The sequence below is a fragment of the Hemicordylus capensis genome, chromosome 5 (genome assembly GCF_027244095.1).
Source record: "Hemicordylus capensis ecotype Gifberg chromosome 5, rHemCap1.1.pri, whole genome shotgun sequence".
NCBI lineage: Eukaryota > Metazoa > Chordata > Lepidosauria > Squamata > Cordylidae > Hemicordylus > Hemicordylus capensis.
In genome coordinates this window covers 150228773-150246711 of record NC_069661.1, presented here as the reverse complement: position 1 = coordinate 150246711, position 17939 = coordinate 150228773, and the positions used below count along the sequence as shown (strand labels likewise).

The window sequence follows — 17939 nt, the reverse complement described above, 5'->3', positions numbered from 1 at the left end:
CTTCTCAAGGGAGGTGGTGCAGTCCCGGTGCAAGATCCCTGAGAAGAAAGAGAATCCCCACCCATAGATGGGTGGAGTGCAGAAGGATGGGTGGCAAGGGGCACCACTTATAGGGTGATGCGAGTGTGGAGGAATTGCTTGCCTACTCACTCACTTGCCCGTCCACTCGTTTGTCCCCCCCCCCCGCCACTTGCATGCTTGCATGCCCCTCCCCACCCACTTGTCCACTCTCTTGCCCCCTCTCAGCCCTCTCCCCAAGGTCCCAGCTCCAAACATGTTTCCCTCATTCTGGCAATGAAATGTTGGCAACCCCAATATGTATGTGCTTGCATGTGTATAGTGCATGTGCCTGCTCTGGTGTGACATGAGTCCTGCACACCAAGAAGGATGGCGGCGGGGCGGGGGGGGGGCTGGAGCTGGCTTCCATGGTGGCAGGGGGGATGGAACAGGAGTGACCATGACCGCTGGATTGACAGACTGTCCACACAAGGGTCACAGAGGTGGATGGTCAGCCCAGCAGCCGCTCCCGCTTTGCCCGCCACTGTCCCGGCGTGGGGGGGAGCGGTGTGCACGTGGTGACTGGGATACCTGCAAAGTGTTTCGGCCTCATGGTGGCAATGGCAACAGTGGCGGGGGACTTGCGGTGGCTGCAGGGGGCTCAGCAGCAGGCAGAGCAGCTCCTAGACCCACTCACCTGGTAACGTGAGTGGCCTCTGTGCATGCGCAGAGGACAAAAATGGGTTGCAGATTGACTTCCCTGTTATTTGGGAAGCTGCCAGGGAGTGGCAGTGGCAGATTGATGGGGAGGCAGAGTCACCACTTGGCTACGGCGGCAGTGGGGGGGGGGCAAGGGGGGGTTCTTACTGTCTACACATACTATACAGTGGGATCGGGGGGCACAGAGGCCACAGCTGCGGGTAGGGTGAGGGGGTGGGGCAGGTTCCCCCTTCTGCCTTCCCAAACCATGCTGTTGTACGGTGGGATGGGGAGATGGGGGCTGCCACAGCAAGAGTGTAGGGGGTGGTGGCACATGTGGCAAGGAGGGCAGGTGCACACTCCCCATTGCCTGTTTGTCTACCCATCCACTGTGATCAGGGGGGCAACTGGACAGGGGTGCTAGGAGACACATCTCATCGCCCTTGCCACCAGCTTAGTGCCTGGGCTAGTTGTGGGGGGCGATTGCTCTCATCGGCATCTGGCAGCTGCTCCAGGGGGCATCTGTTTCTCTCCTGGATCTGGGGTGTGTGTTGGGGTTTGTGTGTGTTCATGTTGGCTATTCCTTTGCTGGCAGCTGCTCTCTTCTCTTTCCTGCTTTGTTGTAAGCAGGGAGTTTTGGGCATGGGGACGGAGTTCAGTGCCTTTGACAGTGCTGCACTTGCCAGGGAAGGGCTAACTGAGGCTACCAATCAGAGAGCAGCAAAGAGGTACTGCAGCTTGGAGCCCTCTGAGTGGTCTCTTTGGGTCATGTGCTTGCCCCCTCCACCAAGGGAACTGCTGTTGTGAGGGGCGGGGCTGGAGGACCAACAATGCTACTTGTGGCTGGCGAACCTTAAAATGTTAATCGTCTGTCTCTCACACTCCCTGCCAGGTCTGCAGCGTGTACCCGTCTGTTTGCTTTGAGGTAAAAATAGGGTTCTATCTGCTTTCAGAAGGTAACTCTATTTTCTGCTCGTCTGAATAGCTTCAACCTCTTGCATCCCTATGTGCAAAGACGTTTTGTATTACTAAAGAAATTTCTGACATCAGTTATTGTTTTTTGTGAGGGTTACTCTTACTAGGGTTGTGCACGAACTGGTTCTGGGGCCCTTTTACAGACCTCCGAACTGGTTCGAAGATCCAGTGGTTCAGCCACTTAGACAGTGGGGGGAGTTACCTTTAGGGTGCTCTTACCCCCGTCACGTTTCCCCCGCTGGCACTGTGCTTAAGAACAGTCCTGCGGGGCAGCAGCATCCCTCCTTGCCGCCCCAGTGTGCGTCAGACCGGAAGTGCCTGGTGCACATGCACACGTCACACAGCACTCCATGGCAGCAAAGAAGTACACTGCCACCCCACAGGACCGTTTTTAAACACAGCGCCAGCAGGAGAAACCCAATGGGGGGGAGAGCCCCCCCCTTCTCCTTAAATGTAACACACACCCCATCGAACCGGCCATCGCCGGTTCCATGCATATCCCAAACTCTTATATGTTCTTGTTTGCATGAAAAATATAAGTGCATTTCCTCAATCTGCTTTGGGAGATGTAATACTAATGCATCTTCAAAAATATTATTATTTCATTTAGTGCAAGTATATTCTATGTGACTATGCATCTGTCTTTTTTCACTTTTCCTAATATTTTAATGTGATCTTCCCTGTTCTTATAAAAAGCAGAATGCTAGTCCTGATAAATGTTTTAATTTACATTGATACAGTGGAATTCCCTGCTTCTTGATATAACTAATTTATTCTGTATTGTTCTGATAGGAGTAGGGCACTACTCAGCATAGCATAAAACTGGCAATAGAGACATAAGATTTTCCAGGGGGATATTAATGCCCTTTGAAAACAAAGGCACGAGAGAAGATATGTATTCTTGAAGCAAATATTGATTATGAATGATTGATGATGATGATGATGATGAATTAATATTGATTAAGTGATTAAGAATGTGAAGCAATGTTTCCACCTTGGTAATTTTCATATGCCTAAAAAAAAAATAACATTTCAGCAAAGCATGGATTGACGTAAAAGCATGACAATCTGCATCCAGATAAGTTATTAATCTTTGGTTATACAAAGGAATTCGAGATTAAGAAGTCTGATCAAATGGAAGCACAAGCAGCACAGCACCTACACACAGAGGATTCCCACACAATGCAATAGAACTGCCCCCCCCCGCCCACCTTCATGTGTGCATGAGTGAATGACTGTGCAAAGAGGCTGTGCAAACAAGAAAGAGGCATGTTTTTCAAGTGTATGCAGCATGCCTTTTGTATCTCCTTCTGTCTCTGGACCATGCAAGTTATCTCTGTTATATGGCACATGGAAATGATCCATGCAATGGTGCTTATGCTTGCACTCAAGGTTTTGTAAATCTGTTTCATGCGCTACCATCTTTGGAAAAGACTAGATTATGCAAATCTTCTTGGTTCCTGGTGTCAGAATGGGATGGAGCTTCATGTAATTTTCTGGAAAGTGATATTACTCTGTTTAGATCGGTGTCCTTTGAATTGGATTATTAACTGTACAATCTGAATCACAGTTTTAGATACCATACTTTCATTCCAAATATTCATTCTCATTCATTGTGAACCCCTACTTATGGTGTGAATGAATTTTTCCAGTACTTCCAAAGTCACTTGTTCATTTGCACCATTTGAATACTTGCTAGTCAGCACATTCTTTGTTCAAAAGTAAATGTGACAGCACATCACAAGATACTTTGAAAGTATATATTAAGCTTCATAAATACAGCTTAGCAAGTGTTTTTTCAATGTACTGGTTTTGCCATGGGTGAAGATGCAAAGCAGTTTCGCACATCTAGGAGGGATCAAAGAGCAACAGCTCATACCTTAAGTAATCATAAAGCCAAAGCAAGGTGGGGGGGAGGCAAGAATATGAGGTTAAATGTGTGACTGGATTTTTCCTGTCATCTGGCATGCCAGCTTGTTTACAGATTTTCTTTGAAGAAAAGAGAGGGGGGTAAACATACAGGCTCAGTAGGGATATACTGAAAACACCTTTGCCAGTATTTAATTGTACATTGATGGAGACAAATGCTCCTTATGCTGTCCTGTTTCACATCTCACCTTGTGTGTTGCATGTGGGCATCTGGTGTTATTGATTTATGGAACATTCACGAAGATGTCATTGCCATGGCAATTAATGTATGCTCCCTGTGGCTGTGTACTGTAATTGCTCCTGGAAATTCGATATTATTCTTAATTTTCTTCACAGTTTGTCAAGTACAGGTTTTGTTGTCACAGCTGCCATGAGAAATCAAGTGGCCTAGGTAGGCTCATGGGACTGGTTTGCAAAAGACATGTGCAGGCAATACAAGAATGCATACAATATCATGGCTTGATAGGATTAGTTTTTCTGCTTAGAAATGAGTCTTTTGTCTTCCAAAAACAGCGAGGTTGGATGTACAAGTTGATTCTGCGATGCATTGAAAACACATGTAAAACTAAATTAAAAATAAAATCCCCACAGGTTATATTGTTTAATCAAGCAGTAAAATATGTGCTGTATTCCACAACCAAACTAATTGGCTGACATATAGACTAACAAAATACTAGCAAAATAAACCAAGTTGTGCAAGTGCAAGAAGATTGCGTAGCTGTGCAAAATCACAAGGATTCTTGGAATTGTGCTCTTGCACGGAAGTTCCCTACAAAACACATGAGGTTGTGCACCTTGTTGGGCTAGTGCAAACATGTTTGCTCTAATGCAACACTAGTATGGAACGCGAACGCCACACTTAATGCAACTAGCTAATGCAACGTGTTTGTGCAAGTGGTTTGTTGGTCTGGATGTCAGCCACTGCAAGCAGATCTCAGTAAAGCTGATACCAAGGATTTTGAACAGTTCTTTTAACTGAAAATCAGCCTCAGAAGCAGCAACTGAGAGCAGAGGTAGAGCAGAAGGACTTTTTCTCCCTTCCTGTCACATGTCTAGTTAAAATCACACTTTCCAACTTGCTTTCCCACATAAAAGGAAGATCTAGATCTTTCCTTTGTGAATGTGGCTTGGGAGGGCCATTTTGAACTGAACTTCATAGGAGGTAAGTGTTAAGCAATCTCTCTCCACCCTTCTTCTGCTCAGACAGAAAGTTGACCATGGCTGCTATTAAAACAACCCCCCGCCCGCCCCAAGAAAAACTCCACCTGCAAATGACAGTATTATGGGACTGCATTTAATGTAGAATTTTGCCTGAGGGGATGCACTACAGCTGGAATCCTGCCTTAGACATGGCAAGAGTTTTGCTTATACTTGGTGTGCAGAGGCGTATCTAGGGAAAACAGCGCCTAGGGCAAGCACTGAAATTGCCCCCCCCCCCAATATCTGACACCCATCTTTCAGATAACTTCACCATAATATCAGCTCAAAAATACAAGTCAAGCTTGTTAATCTTTTAATTAACAAATTATGGCACTACCTGAAAATTATAACGGCACCTTCCTTGCTTTCACTGATGCAAATTGCTGAGGCAGCACAGATACAGCCTTCTTCAGAAAGCAGGAATCACACCTATCAGCTATTCAGAGAGGTACTGGAGACTGGGTGTAGTCCTTACATTCCCTGATCAGCATGTTTATTGCATTCCAAATCCAGCAGTGTGTATTAGCAACCCGCCTGCCTCCCCAGCTGCTATCTGCCAGCAAGCAGCAACATTCACATTTTTTATATCCCACTCTTCCTCCAAGGAGATTGGTTTTGGGAGGGATGGGGAGAGGGGTTGCTATAGAGCCTGCAGAATTTAAGGAAGTTTAAGGAATAAGGAGCGCACCTTGGGATTGATGTTTTTGTCTGGAAGAGTTTTCAGTCATGTGCACTGTTCCCTCTGATGTGTATGAGCCCCATCTACATCACCTCTAAGGTGTGTGCATGTGCTCACAAGTTTTCTGATGTCCGCTCAGTTAATTTTAGATCCCACTCAGGTTGAATCAGGAAGGCTCTATTCTGAATGCTTGTGCGCACACACTGCCTTGATACTCCTGCTCAGAACAAAACTCATTCTGCACTCAAATGGTGGGGGGGGGGGATTAGAGAGAACACTGGTCATGTGTTATCTTATCATATGAATAATAAACACTCTACCATATTCAACTAGCAATGTAGGAAGTGCACTGTTTTGCCTTTGTATAAGTGTTCCTTATAACTGAAGTTTTCTTACTACATTGAAGAAATTTATATCCAAGTATTACCCACAAATCACACACAAATCCACAAATTAGCTTGCTTGCGCCTCAGATGTTCATATAGCCACCATCTTGAATTGGAGTGCATGATATCAACACACACCACACCCTTTGGGCATCCCTATGTGTCTTTACATCTGTAGCAAATTTGGTTCAAATCAGTTAGGCGGTTCACAAGTTAGCCCACTTACAGATCAAAAGTTTACATGTCCACCATCTTGGATCGGGGTGGATGACATCACCACAAACTATGCCGTTGAGGTGTCCCTATGTGTCCCTACAACTGTACCCAATTTTGTTCATATTGGTCCAGGTGTTGAGAAGTTGATAGGGGGGAACACACGGACAGACACACTCAGAATGCTGGGTGATCTCATAAGCCTACTGGAAAGTAGGCTAATAAACACTAGTAAGTGACGCCTGTTGTTGACTGGGCAAAGTAATTTGGCGTACATTATTTATTTATTTATTTATTTATTATATTTTTATACCGCCTGATATGCATATCTCTAGGCGGTGTACAAAATTTAAAATATTTAAAAGTCACAAATTAAAATACATGACAATAAAAACAATATAATAAAATTATTAAAACAAGTTTTTAAAATTATTACAATTTTAATAATTAGAATTATAACAACTAGATTAGATTTATAAAAAAGTTCAAGAAATTAAATATGTCATATAATTTTTATTAATGTGCTTGCAAATGGGAACTAAAAGACCAGTTTGAAATTGATAAGTTTCCAACTTCAAACATTATTCATTTTATTGAATAATTATCATATATGGTAAATTTGAATCATAGTAAATTTGAATCTGAGAAAGATCTTCTGCTTCTCTGGCACTATGTCATTTTAGAATTATTTCTGATTATGGAGTGTTAATCTATTGAGAACAATAGCAGTTAAAATATGATTATATCCCTAATTTCTTCTAAAAAGTTAATTATTTACTTACTTACTTAATTAAACCTTTCCCCCAGCATATTCCAGTATAGTGCATTCAGCAAATGTAAGTGGCAGGATTGTTCATGCAAAATTTGGTATCTGTAGGTATTGAGAAATATAACTGTATTTCAAACCAACCAATCAACCAACAACCAGTTCTTCAAAATATATAATAAATGGACTAGGTTACTTAAAATACAGTTCTAGTTGAAGAGGAAGCTGGCTTCCAGGAGGTTAAATTGAAATATCTGTTTTGTTCAAATTAACCATCTTATAATTATACTAGTCTGCAATTCTAAACACACTTACTTACAGTATTAGGGAGTGTAGGTCCCATTGAACTCAGATGAGCTTAGTTTTGAATAAATGCACTTAAGATTGCTCTGTAAAAGCAGAAACCTTTTTTTGGGGGGGGGGCTTCTTTGTTCCTTATATCTGTTTCCTTCTTATCAATTAGAATCACTTATGACAAAAATTGAAGGTGACTCCTATAAACAAACATTTGCTGTTTTTAGCTAGGAAATTGTACAAATACAATGGTAAATAAACTGCAAATAAATTGCAGTTTTTCAGAGGGGCTCGAGGCCATGCCCCTCTGCACGTGGCCATGCCCCTTTTGTGACATCATCAAAAGGGCCGTGGCCTCGAGCTCCTTAGAGCCCGAGCGAGCTCTTTGGGTCTCATTTCAGGCAGGCTTGCTTCGTGAAAGCAGCTATTCTCCCTTTCTCTTCCTCCAGAGAACAGACGCTTTTAGGCAGCAAATGCTGCCTGAAAATAATCGGCATTGGCAGTGCTCGCTCTCTGCAGCCAATGGGAGAGCGCCCACCCACCTCCCGGACTCAGAGAGCTCTCGTGCGAGTCGTGCCTGAGTGGAGGCGGTGCTGGCTGGCGGCAGCGGTGAGCAGCAGCAGCGGGCCTGCCCAGCGGCGCCCGCTGGGATTGAAGTGGGGGTGGGATTTTTTTTAAAAAAGAATTTTTTCTTAAACAAAATTGTCGTGGTTGGGGCGGGGGTGGGGCATAGCAGGCACATTGCACCCCCCTGCAACTGGCACCTAGGGCACGTGCCCTGCCTGCCCCACCTTCGTTACGCATCTGTTGGTGTGTCCTGATCTGAGAGAATAGCTCTCAAATCTGTAGGCTGACAGTCACATGAGATAAGCTACAGAATCATTTCTTTGGCCAACATTCCTTTGCTGAGCCCAAAGAGGTGCCTCCAGCAGCAGTTCACCCATGTAGCAGAATGAGGTAATTGCCTCAGGGGTGGCAGAATGCACCCCCACAGCCCCCTCCTCTGCCACCAAAGTGTGCCTCCAGCAGCGCTGCTCCCCTTGCTGGTGTTACAGACCAGGCCTGATTGGTATACCAAATATGCTCATTAGCTAGTATACAAAATCAGGTCTGGCTTCAAGTTCTTTTATATGGTGACCCATGTTGGATCTGGGCGCAAGGAAGAAAGGAGATGCAAACCACTCAAACAGGATTCAATGGGCTTTATTGAATATAAAAGGCTTAGCAACAATCTAGCAAAGCAGAAAGCAGAATACTCTATTAATATTAGCAACAGTATTTAAATGGAACATTCTAGCCATCACCAATATTCCACCCAGTGTTCCTAACTAAATATGTGTGTGCACTTAAATCTTCCTAGAGCCTAGTACAGTTTTAGATACAAGCAGAAAAGACGGGGAGGGAGAAGGAAGGCTGGGGGCTGACATGGTTTTGGGGTAATTAGTAGAGGAAAGGGGGGAAAGAGAAGGGAGTGGGGGAAAAGATGAAGGGAATTCCCAAGGCTTGTAGCATATTACCAGGATCCGAGGCTGGAGAGAGACGAATCACTTCAGCTGAAGCAGTGAGGCGCTGGCGGAGACAGGAGTTGTGCAGTTGCTTCAGGTCATAGCTGAGAGCTCCATGGCTGGGGAGCCTTGACTTCTCACTGCGCAGTGAGAGTCATAGCCTCTGAGCATGGGCAGAGTTCCTGCTTAGCCCCACGGCTGGGCAGCAAACTCTGGGCAAGCGTGTGAGCAGATCTTGTTGTAGGCACAAAAATGCTAACTCTCTGTCTCAAAAAGCCTCATAGTGATTTTCTCTTTGATCTATACAAATCTAATCTTTTCCTGGGTTCCCCAGAAGGGGTGACAAAGCTGTTACTTTCAGGACAATGTCTTTTAATCACTCAGGATATTGGCCAGTTCAGAGAATTCTGAATCTCATCTTCTGAAATCTGTGCACTCAGGAAGGGGGGGGGAGCAAGTGTTAGTGGAAAGACTAAATCTACAGGTGTTCTCCCAGGATGGAATTTCTATAGACAGCAACTGAGTAATCTCCTTGGGGCATGGCAGAGCCAATCATTGACAATGATTAGCATAGATTTCTTCCACAGACATTATCTGATAGTGAGTTACATTTTAGCATATTGATTAGCTCAAGCCCAGCCCTTTGTGTTTTGTTAAGTATCCAGTTTCACAATGCAATGCTGGAATGTCTCACCCAGAGGCAAAGCAGGCAGTTCACCCAGAGTTCAGGTGTGATTTCATCTCTTAATATAAAAATGAAATCAGACACAGGCCTATATTCCACAAACTTCTGAGTGGTGCACTACACTGGCCATGCCTCACATGCCCAAGAGCCACCCTCTTCCTCCTTACCATCAGTTTCGTCAAATGTGGAGGACATTTGCACAGCACACCCTGCAGGAGGCAGCATGGAACATACCTTCAGCAGCAGGGCTGCCTGACCTCTCTGTCACCACTGTGCTCCCAAGCCAGCAGCTCTCCCTTCCTCTCTCCTGCTGTCTCCCCATCTCTTCAGCACCAGATTTGACCAGAGAGCAAACAGACAAATTTGGTGATGGAGGGAAGATAAAGAGATTGGAGGGAGTGGGGAGAACTGTTACCTTGCTAACTGAGCTCTTAAAGTGGCGATTCTCTTATATCTAGCAGTGGGGAACAACTGTCCCTATCCAACCCCAGCAAAGCATTTTTCCCATTGTTGCTGGTATCTATCTTAGGCTTCTTTGTCCCTTTTGGGACAAGGGGCCATCATATTTTATTTATTTTTCTGTACAAACTGCTTTGGGAACATTTGTTGGTAGTAGCAGTAGTCGCTGCAAACAGCCAGCACAAGCGGCATGCCCCTGCTGCTGAGGCTGTCAGCAAAGAAGAAGAGACTGGCACCTGGGCAATTGAAGTGCAGGTGGGGCCAGCATGGGGGTGGGGGTAGGATGGCATCAGTGCTAGCTGAGGTCTGAGGGTGGAAAGGGGGCAGGGCGTCTCGTCATCATTTGCCTAAAGCTTGTGCTGAGTGCCTCCCTGTTGAGTTGTGCTGATCTCCTGCAGAGCTCTTGGAGAAGTGAAAGTCAACATTTAAAAGTCAACCATGCATTTTAACATTTATGAATCACGCAGTTGAGAGCACATAGTAGTATAATGCTGTGAGCTGTAGGCCAGAACATTCCTGGTTGCAATCTTACTTCAGCTATGAATTTACTAGGCTGTCTCAAGGCACTCGCTCTCTCTCAACCTTCCTGCCTCCACATTTGCGGTATAGGAACAACAACAACAATATACCTTACAGAGTTACTATAAGGATTACCAATATAATGTATGTGAGGTGATTTGAACTGCTATAAAAACATTTAGTAGTAGTATTCCCCTGCTTAGATTTGCTAACTTTTGCGTAGCACCAATTCCAAGGTTTAGAAAAGGTTACCTGAAAAAGTAAACATGATGTGGTCCAAGAGAATGCTGCACTGACCTCAGATTTTAGGCCATGCAGAATGAAAAGTCTACACTGTTGGCTCCGCTTTCATACACTTTTAATTTCCAAAACAAGTCCCATTTCCACATGCCTTAAGATGCTTCTCCAACAAATACATCCCAGAAGCAAATGTACAGCCATAACTGAATGGTTGTCTGATGTGGTGTCTTGATGCTTTGGGGCTCTTCACATGATTAATTTAATGTTGGTTCTGCAAAAAATTGACATCCCTGCCCCATGCACAATCCTGTGGAGCGCTTTGTATGAACCCAGGCTTTTTCAGCAATCTCTGTTTCACAGTGCACCAACTCGACATGAAATTGAGATCAACAAGCCAAATTTAGATCCCAGTTTACAGATCTCCAGAAAAGCCTGGGTTCACACAACATGCTCTGTGATGGTGTGTGTGCAGCAGGGATCTCAATTTTTCACTGAACCAACATTTGATTAATCATGCGGAGAGCCCTTTAAGTCTTCATAGATCACTTAGATATCTAAGTGCTTGTGGAGATTCATGCAGTTAAAATTATATTGTGCTATAAATATCATATTCCCCTGCAGAATGCAGAACAGTCTATCTGCCTGGGCCCATTGACTATATCTTACTGTAGCCATTTATGGCTCTCTAGATACTGCTTGAATGTGTCTCAGCTACCTTATGCTTGTGACACACTATAAAAGTAGACTAGTTCTTTCAACTCATTTTAAGCTTTTACAAAACTTTCTTTTCTGGGATTCATGTTTTATCACTTGTCTCTTTCACATTCCCCCATTCTACTTATTTTTCATTGGCCTAGTGTTTAGAATGTAATCTTTTCAGCAGGTTTTATTGTATCCTTATTGGAAAAACAACAATAGATAAGAGATTGCTATTTTTGATGATGCAGCTTTACTCCAATTCCTCATTACCGATTAGATACGCTATCAATGGGGCCCTAACTGATTCTATCCCCCCTACTCGAGGGGTCAGACAGGGCTGCGTCTTGGCCCCGACACTGTTTAATCTCTTTATTAATGATTTGGCTCCATTTCTGGAGAGTGTGGACTCCCATGCCCCGAAGTTGGCTAACAAACGAGTGCCCATTTTACTCTATGCCGATGATGCAGCCGTGCTATCTCAGTCCAGATTAGGTCTACAAAGACTGCTGCGTGCTTTTGCCGGCTACTGCAATGATAACAAACTAACAGTTAACTATAAAAAAACAAAGGTCCTGGTTTTCTCTAAATCCAGGAAATTATATAAATGGGTAATAAATCAGAACCACATTGAGCAGGTTTACAACTATAAATATTTAGGCATATTATTTCAATATAATCTAAATTGGAAAACCCACAGGCTGTCTTCAATTCATAAAGCCCACAATACCCTCAGTGCCTTTTTGCGATTTTACTACTCTAAAGGGGGCCAGTTTGTTCCCATGGCACTCCAGGTATTTCGTGCTAAGATCGTGGCCCAACTACTTTTTGGAGTCCCGCTATGGATCCAGGGAGTAACAGCTGAACTGGAGAGAGTACAGTCTATTTTTCTAAGAGCATTTTTTGCAGTGCCTAGGTGTGTGCCTTATTCTGCTCTATGTTTGGAATCTGGGTCTTTCTCTATTGTCTGTAAAGCCTGGGAGCTTACTTTTGCTAGATGGAGTAAACTCTGTTCAGGAATCTGTTCAGGAAAATTCAGGAATTTTCTTTTTTCCAATATTTATGGGTGGATTCTTATCCCAACCCCTGACTAACATATGTAAATAATAAAATTATTCAACTGGGCCTTGCTCCTTCAGAACTCCTCACTTGGGAATATAATAAGGTGAAGGAAATATTATTTCTCTGGTTGCACGATATTAAACGGCAGGAACTTATGTCTTTGGCCAATAGGACTTGCTCCCCTTTACATTTTGGGATTTTGCCACCTTGGGGAGATAGAGGTGCTAATTATTTAACAATGCTGCATTTTTCTGACTTTTGGGTTTCATTTGCTTGGGCCCGGTTTAATGTGTTGCCCTCTTCTCTTTTGGAACGGAGGTTTGCTAAAGATCATCCTGTTGCGGTTTTCTGCCCTTGTGGCGTTGGCCTCCTGGAAACTGTCATCCATGTATTGCTATATTGCTCTTTATATCGGGATTCTAGAGAAGAACTTATTTCCCCTCTGCTACTCAAATTTCCTGGAAGGTGTGATCTCTTTTATACATATTACTGCCTCGCGGATTCAAGCCCCGGGATTACAACAATTATGGCTAAATTTTTCTATATTGCCATTAGGTTAAGGTCCCTATTAAGTGCTTAATTGCGAGAGCTGTCTATTGTTTTTAAGTAATTTATTATGAGTGATTGTATTATGTTATATTGTGTTTTAGCATTGTTTTATTGATCGTTGTATTGAGTATATTTGTTACTCCTATTTCTGCTGGCCAATGGCCGTAATAAAATTGATGATGTATCCTTATTATAAAGTATTTGCTTTATTTGTTATTTATATTTGGATTTTTACTCTGCCTTTTGGCTCTCAGGGCTTTTTATAATAATTACTACAGCAATAACAAATGTATATGAGTTTATATATTTACACATGTATACAGTGCAGTCAATGTACTGTACATTACACTTCACAGAGTTTTAGTAGCAAAAAAGACAGGTTCCTGCCCCCAAGGAACTTCCAATCTAAATTCCAACAACAGGGAAAACAACAGAAGGGAAAGTAAGGGAGGAGAAGGGTCAGGAGACACATACTGTAGGTAATAAGCAATACACATGAACAAATGAAGTTGTATGTGTGCAGACTTGATTGCAATGGGCTCAATAAATTCATTTTGTTTGTTTTTTGTTTTTTAAGAATAATTTCAGTGGAACTACCAGAAGATGCAAAACAATTGGGCATTCAGTTCCGATGGTGGCAGCCATATCATTCTTCTCAAGGCGAGGATGTGTGGGCTATTGATGAAATCATCATGACTTCTGTACTTTTTAATAGCATTAGCCTTGACTTCACTAACCTGGTGGAAGTTACTCAGTCTCTTGGATTCTACTTAGGAAATGTGCAACCATACTGTGGCCATGACTGGACACTTTGGTGAGTAATACATATTTTTGTCTTGTGCTGTGGATAAAGTAAATTATTCAGAGTGAATTTGCAATCCAATCAAGGACAACTCTCCCATGAGCTGAACTGAGTCAAGTGCGTCAGGTGTGCATTTGGAGGTCCGGGAGGGCAGCAGAATGTGCCCCCACACACTCTGCCTCCCAGTCCAGTTGCTGGCGCTGGTCTTGGGCCATTGGGCCATCTGAGTTAGACCATTGGTCTATCTAGCTCAGTATTGTCTTCACAGACTGGCAGTGGCTTCTCCAAGGTTGCAGGCAGGAATCTCTCTCAGCCCTATCTTGGAGAAGCCAGAGAGGGAAAAACCTTCTGCTTTTCCCAAAGCAGCTCCATCCCTTAAGGAGAACATCTTACAGTGCTCACACATCAAGTCTCCCATTCATAGGCAACCAGGGTGGAACCTACTTAGCTAAGAGGACAAGTCATGCTTGCTACCACAAGACCAGCTCTCCTCTCTCTTCCCTCCAAGCATGGTAAGCAGGACCTGTGAAACAGGAAACACTTGTTGCTGCGTTTGCCAATTATTATTATTTTAAAAAACAAAACAAAAAACCAGGAAGCCACTCTGAGAGTCTTCCTGCTGGGCACACTGAACAAATGTGTTCAGCACTAGGGAGCCCAGAGCAGCTGCCTAGACTCTCTCATTATTAAGCCAGAGATTGGCGGCAGCAGCTGGTCTCTCCTCTCCTTCCCATGCTTGGAGGGAAGGAGACTCGGGAAGCACGGGTTGGAGAATGCTGCTGCTGCTGCTGCTGCTGCTGCTGCTGCTGCTGCTGCTGTTGCCACTGCCATTGGCTTAACAGTGAGGCAGTGCAGAGAAACCCAGGCAGCCTCCTACCAGGCACACAGCACCAGCAGCAACAACCCATTCTGCAAAGAGCAGAAAGCAGCACCTGGTCTTGGGAGGTGGGGCTGGAGTGGGGGGCTAGTAAGGGGTCAGGTTACACCAGCCCCAGCCCAGGATTAGGGCCAGTGTGGTGGAGGTGGCTTCTTTTTCTTGGCCTCAGGCAAGGACAAGCATGATGGCAGTGCTGAATACAATGTATACTTGCTTGGGTATAAGCCTTATGAAACTCAGTAGAATTTACTGGCTGCCATCCAGATTAACTCTGTGATGCTGCTACAGTGCCTGACATCCAGCCTAAGGCTGCACTGTGCTGTGAGGAAAGGATGGTTTCCAGTTATCTTCCTTACACTCTGAAGACCACTGTGCCTCTCAAAAATATGTCCCTGAGAACTGTGCAACCCTCAGGAACATATTTTCAGGAAGCACAGTGGATTTAGGAGGGAAAGGGGGATCACTGAAAATTGCTCCCTACCCCCCAGCACAAGGACACAAGGTTCATCTAGATGCCAGGCATCGCTGCACTAGTGCAGTACTAGTCTGGACATCAGCCTCTATTAAATAAATGTGCTTATGTACTCAGTAGTAAATCTACTACTGAGAAAATGTGCAAGGTAGGGCTTGAACTCTCTTATGCAAGGATGGAACAGTATAGTTATTGTGTTTCTGTATATCCTAACAAGTGCTGGAAAGGGCTAATTGATTTCTGCGGATGATTCTCTCCCTAGTAGTTGTTCATTAGAATGTTCCCCTGGGCACACAACATGAAGAACAATGTGTTCATTGACCTGTATGTAATTAGGGGTACATTTTACACTGCAGTGCAATGTGATTTATGTTTGATGATGAGATGCTGCTCACGTGGTTCTTTGACTGCAACATGTTGAAGTTTATCTGAAACTGATCACAGATGTAAATTAAAGAACAGTTCGATGCTCTGGTTTCCTTTTGTTACGGTAATTAATTCATGCAAATGAAGGCGGGGAGATGGGACCTAATATGATTAGAGGCTGCATTAAAAACACAATTAATAAAACGTTCTCTGTGTTCTGTACATATTTGGTGTCTAGTATTCAGCAAGACCTAAGTGGTAACAATCTGAAACAAATAATACAGTCTAGCCAGATCTCAGCACTTCTAAGATAAACTGAAGTAACACATGTATTAAACACACACTGACATTGAAAATGGGTTGGGGGGGGAGTTTAATGCTCAGTTTTGGAGTGTGCCCAATAGGTACCCAGCAATTTTCAGATACAAACTAAGGAATATTATTATCTTGTTTACACAGTCAGACAGGTGTTATTGACTGGTTTGTTTTATCCAGACATCGAGTCCTTCCCAAGGACCTGGGATGCCAGAATTTTATTGTCAATTGTTATAGATATCGTCGCAGAATATAGGCTGTTCCCAGTAAAGCTGCTTTTTGTAATTGGCTGATGATGATTTCTGTGACCGCTATGGTGTTGAGGTGCTCTTCAAGGTCTTTTGGAACTGCACCCAGGGTGCCAATTACCACTGGGATTATTTTGGTCTTTTTCTGCCACAGCCTTTCAATTTCAATTTGTAGATCTTTGTATTTGGTGATTTTTTTCTATTTCTTTTTCTTCTATTCTGCTATCCCCTGGTATTGCTATGTCGAATATTTTAACTTGTTTTTCTTTCTTCTCGACTACAGTGATATCTGGTGTATTGTGTGGCAGATGTTTGTCTGTTTGTAGTCGAAAGACCCATAATATTTTTACATCTTCATTTTCTTCAACTTTTTCAATTCTATGGTCCCACCAATTTTTGGCTACAGGTAGCTTGTATTTTTTGCAGATGTTCCAGTGTATCATCCCTGCTACCTTGTCATGCCTTTGTTTGTAGTCAGTCTGTGCGATCTTTTTACAACAGTTGATTAGGTGGTCCACTGTTTCATCTACTTCTTTACGAAGGCGGCACTTGCTGTTTGTGGTGGATTTTTCAACTTTGGCTCTTATTGCATTTGTTCTTAGTGCCTGTTCTTGTGCAGCCAGTATTAAACCCTCTGTTTCTTTCTTCAAGTTGTGATTCTTAAGCCATTGCCAGGTCTTGGTGATGTCTCTGGCAATGGCTTAAGAATGGCAACTTGAAAAAAGAATTATTGTTGTTGTTGTTGTTATTGTTATTGGTTCAATTTCTATACCGCCCTTCCAAAAATGGCTCAGGGCGGTTTACAAAGAGAAATAACAAACAAATAAGATGGCTCCCTGTCCCCAAAGGGCTCACATTCTAAAAAGAAACATAAGACACACACCAGCAACAGTCACTGGAAGTTCTGTGCTGGGGGTGGATAGGGCCAATTACTCTCCCCCTGCTAAATAAAGAGAATCACCATGGTAAAAGGTGCCTCTTTGCCCAGTTAGCAGGGAACTGTCTGTCTAGAAAACTGAACAATGCCGTTCTGTATGTATTTGTAGCTGCCACAGTGCACAAAAATAGCCATAATAGTTTAGAATAGGCCAGGGTAGGATATGTGTGAAGCAGTATTAACTGCCAGTTCCCAGCCCATTCTGAAACCTTGCCATTGTACATCAGGTATATAAAGCTGTGCGGTATCTGGCTCACTGATGTCCAAAACCCCTCTAGGGTGGTAGGTAGAGAAATGTCCTGTCCTAACTGCTGCTGCTTCTCTGGGTTTTGTGCTTTTGCATTAGCTTTTCATTATGTTAATATACTGCAACTAATCACAGTGGCTATTATCATTGCAGCAGCATAAACCTACACTACTGCAATTGTGTGACAACCTGTGCTGGCCTGCCGTGCCACAGCACACTACTTGTTGCATTGTATCCATAACATTTATTTGTAACCAGCTAACTGTAAAAATGATAAAACACAGAAACAATAAGAAAAATGGAAATATTTCTTTTGTTTATAAATATATAATATATGTATAAATATACATACATTATCTTTTTTAATTCGTTTCTTAGCCATTTAGACATTGCCCTGCACCCACCAGCACAGAGCTCAAGAAATACACAAGAAACCATACTTGGGAGAAAGGGCCACAACTTTATTAATAATTCAAATTGGATTTAGCCAGAAAAACCCAACCCCCAGCAGTGCGGGCCTAACCTATGCTGGAGTTCGACAGTGATTGCCCTTCCCCAGCCTGAAGGGTGACACAACCTGGCTCAGAACTAAGCCTCATAGCAGTGCTGAAATCTGTCCTTCATGGCCAACCCAGAGGGTTGGGGCTCTTTCTTCGACTTCCCACCCCCAAGACTGCATAGCCTTTGAAGTTGCGGAGTCCTTGAAGCAGGTAAGAGTGTGAAAATGTAGCCCCTGAGCTGCGAAGCATCTAAGGACACACTGCACCCTCCCCTGAATAACTAGCCCCAAGATGCTCACTAATGTAAATTCTCAACTCCCGA

General features: G+C 43.6%; 1 protein-coding gene across 8 annotated transcripts in view; it reads left to right on the top strand.

The window, feature by feature from the left end:
• RELN (reelin) overlaps positions 1-17939 on the top strand; it is a 554313-nt gene that overhangs the window by 343183 nt on the left and 193191 nt on the right. For all 8 annotated transcript variants that reach the window (XM_053252916.1, XM_053252914.1, XM_053252913.1 and 5 more), the window contains one exon: positions 13431-13667. In XM_053252916.1, coding sequence (XP_053108891.1) covers positions 13431-13667 — 237 coding nt within the window. The remainder of the gene's footprint in view (positions 1-13430; positions 13668-17939) is intronic.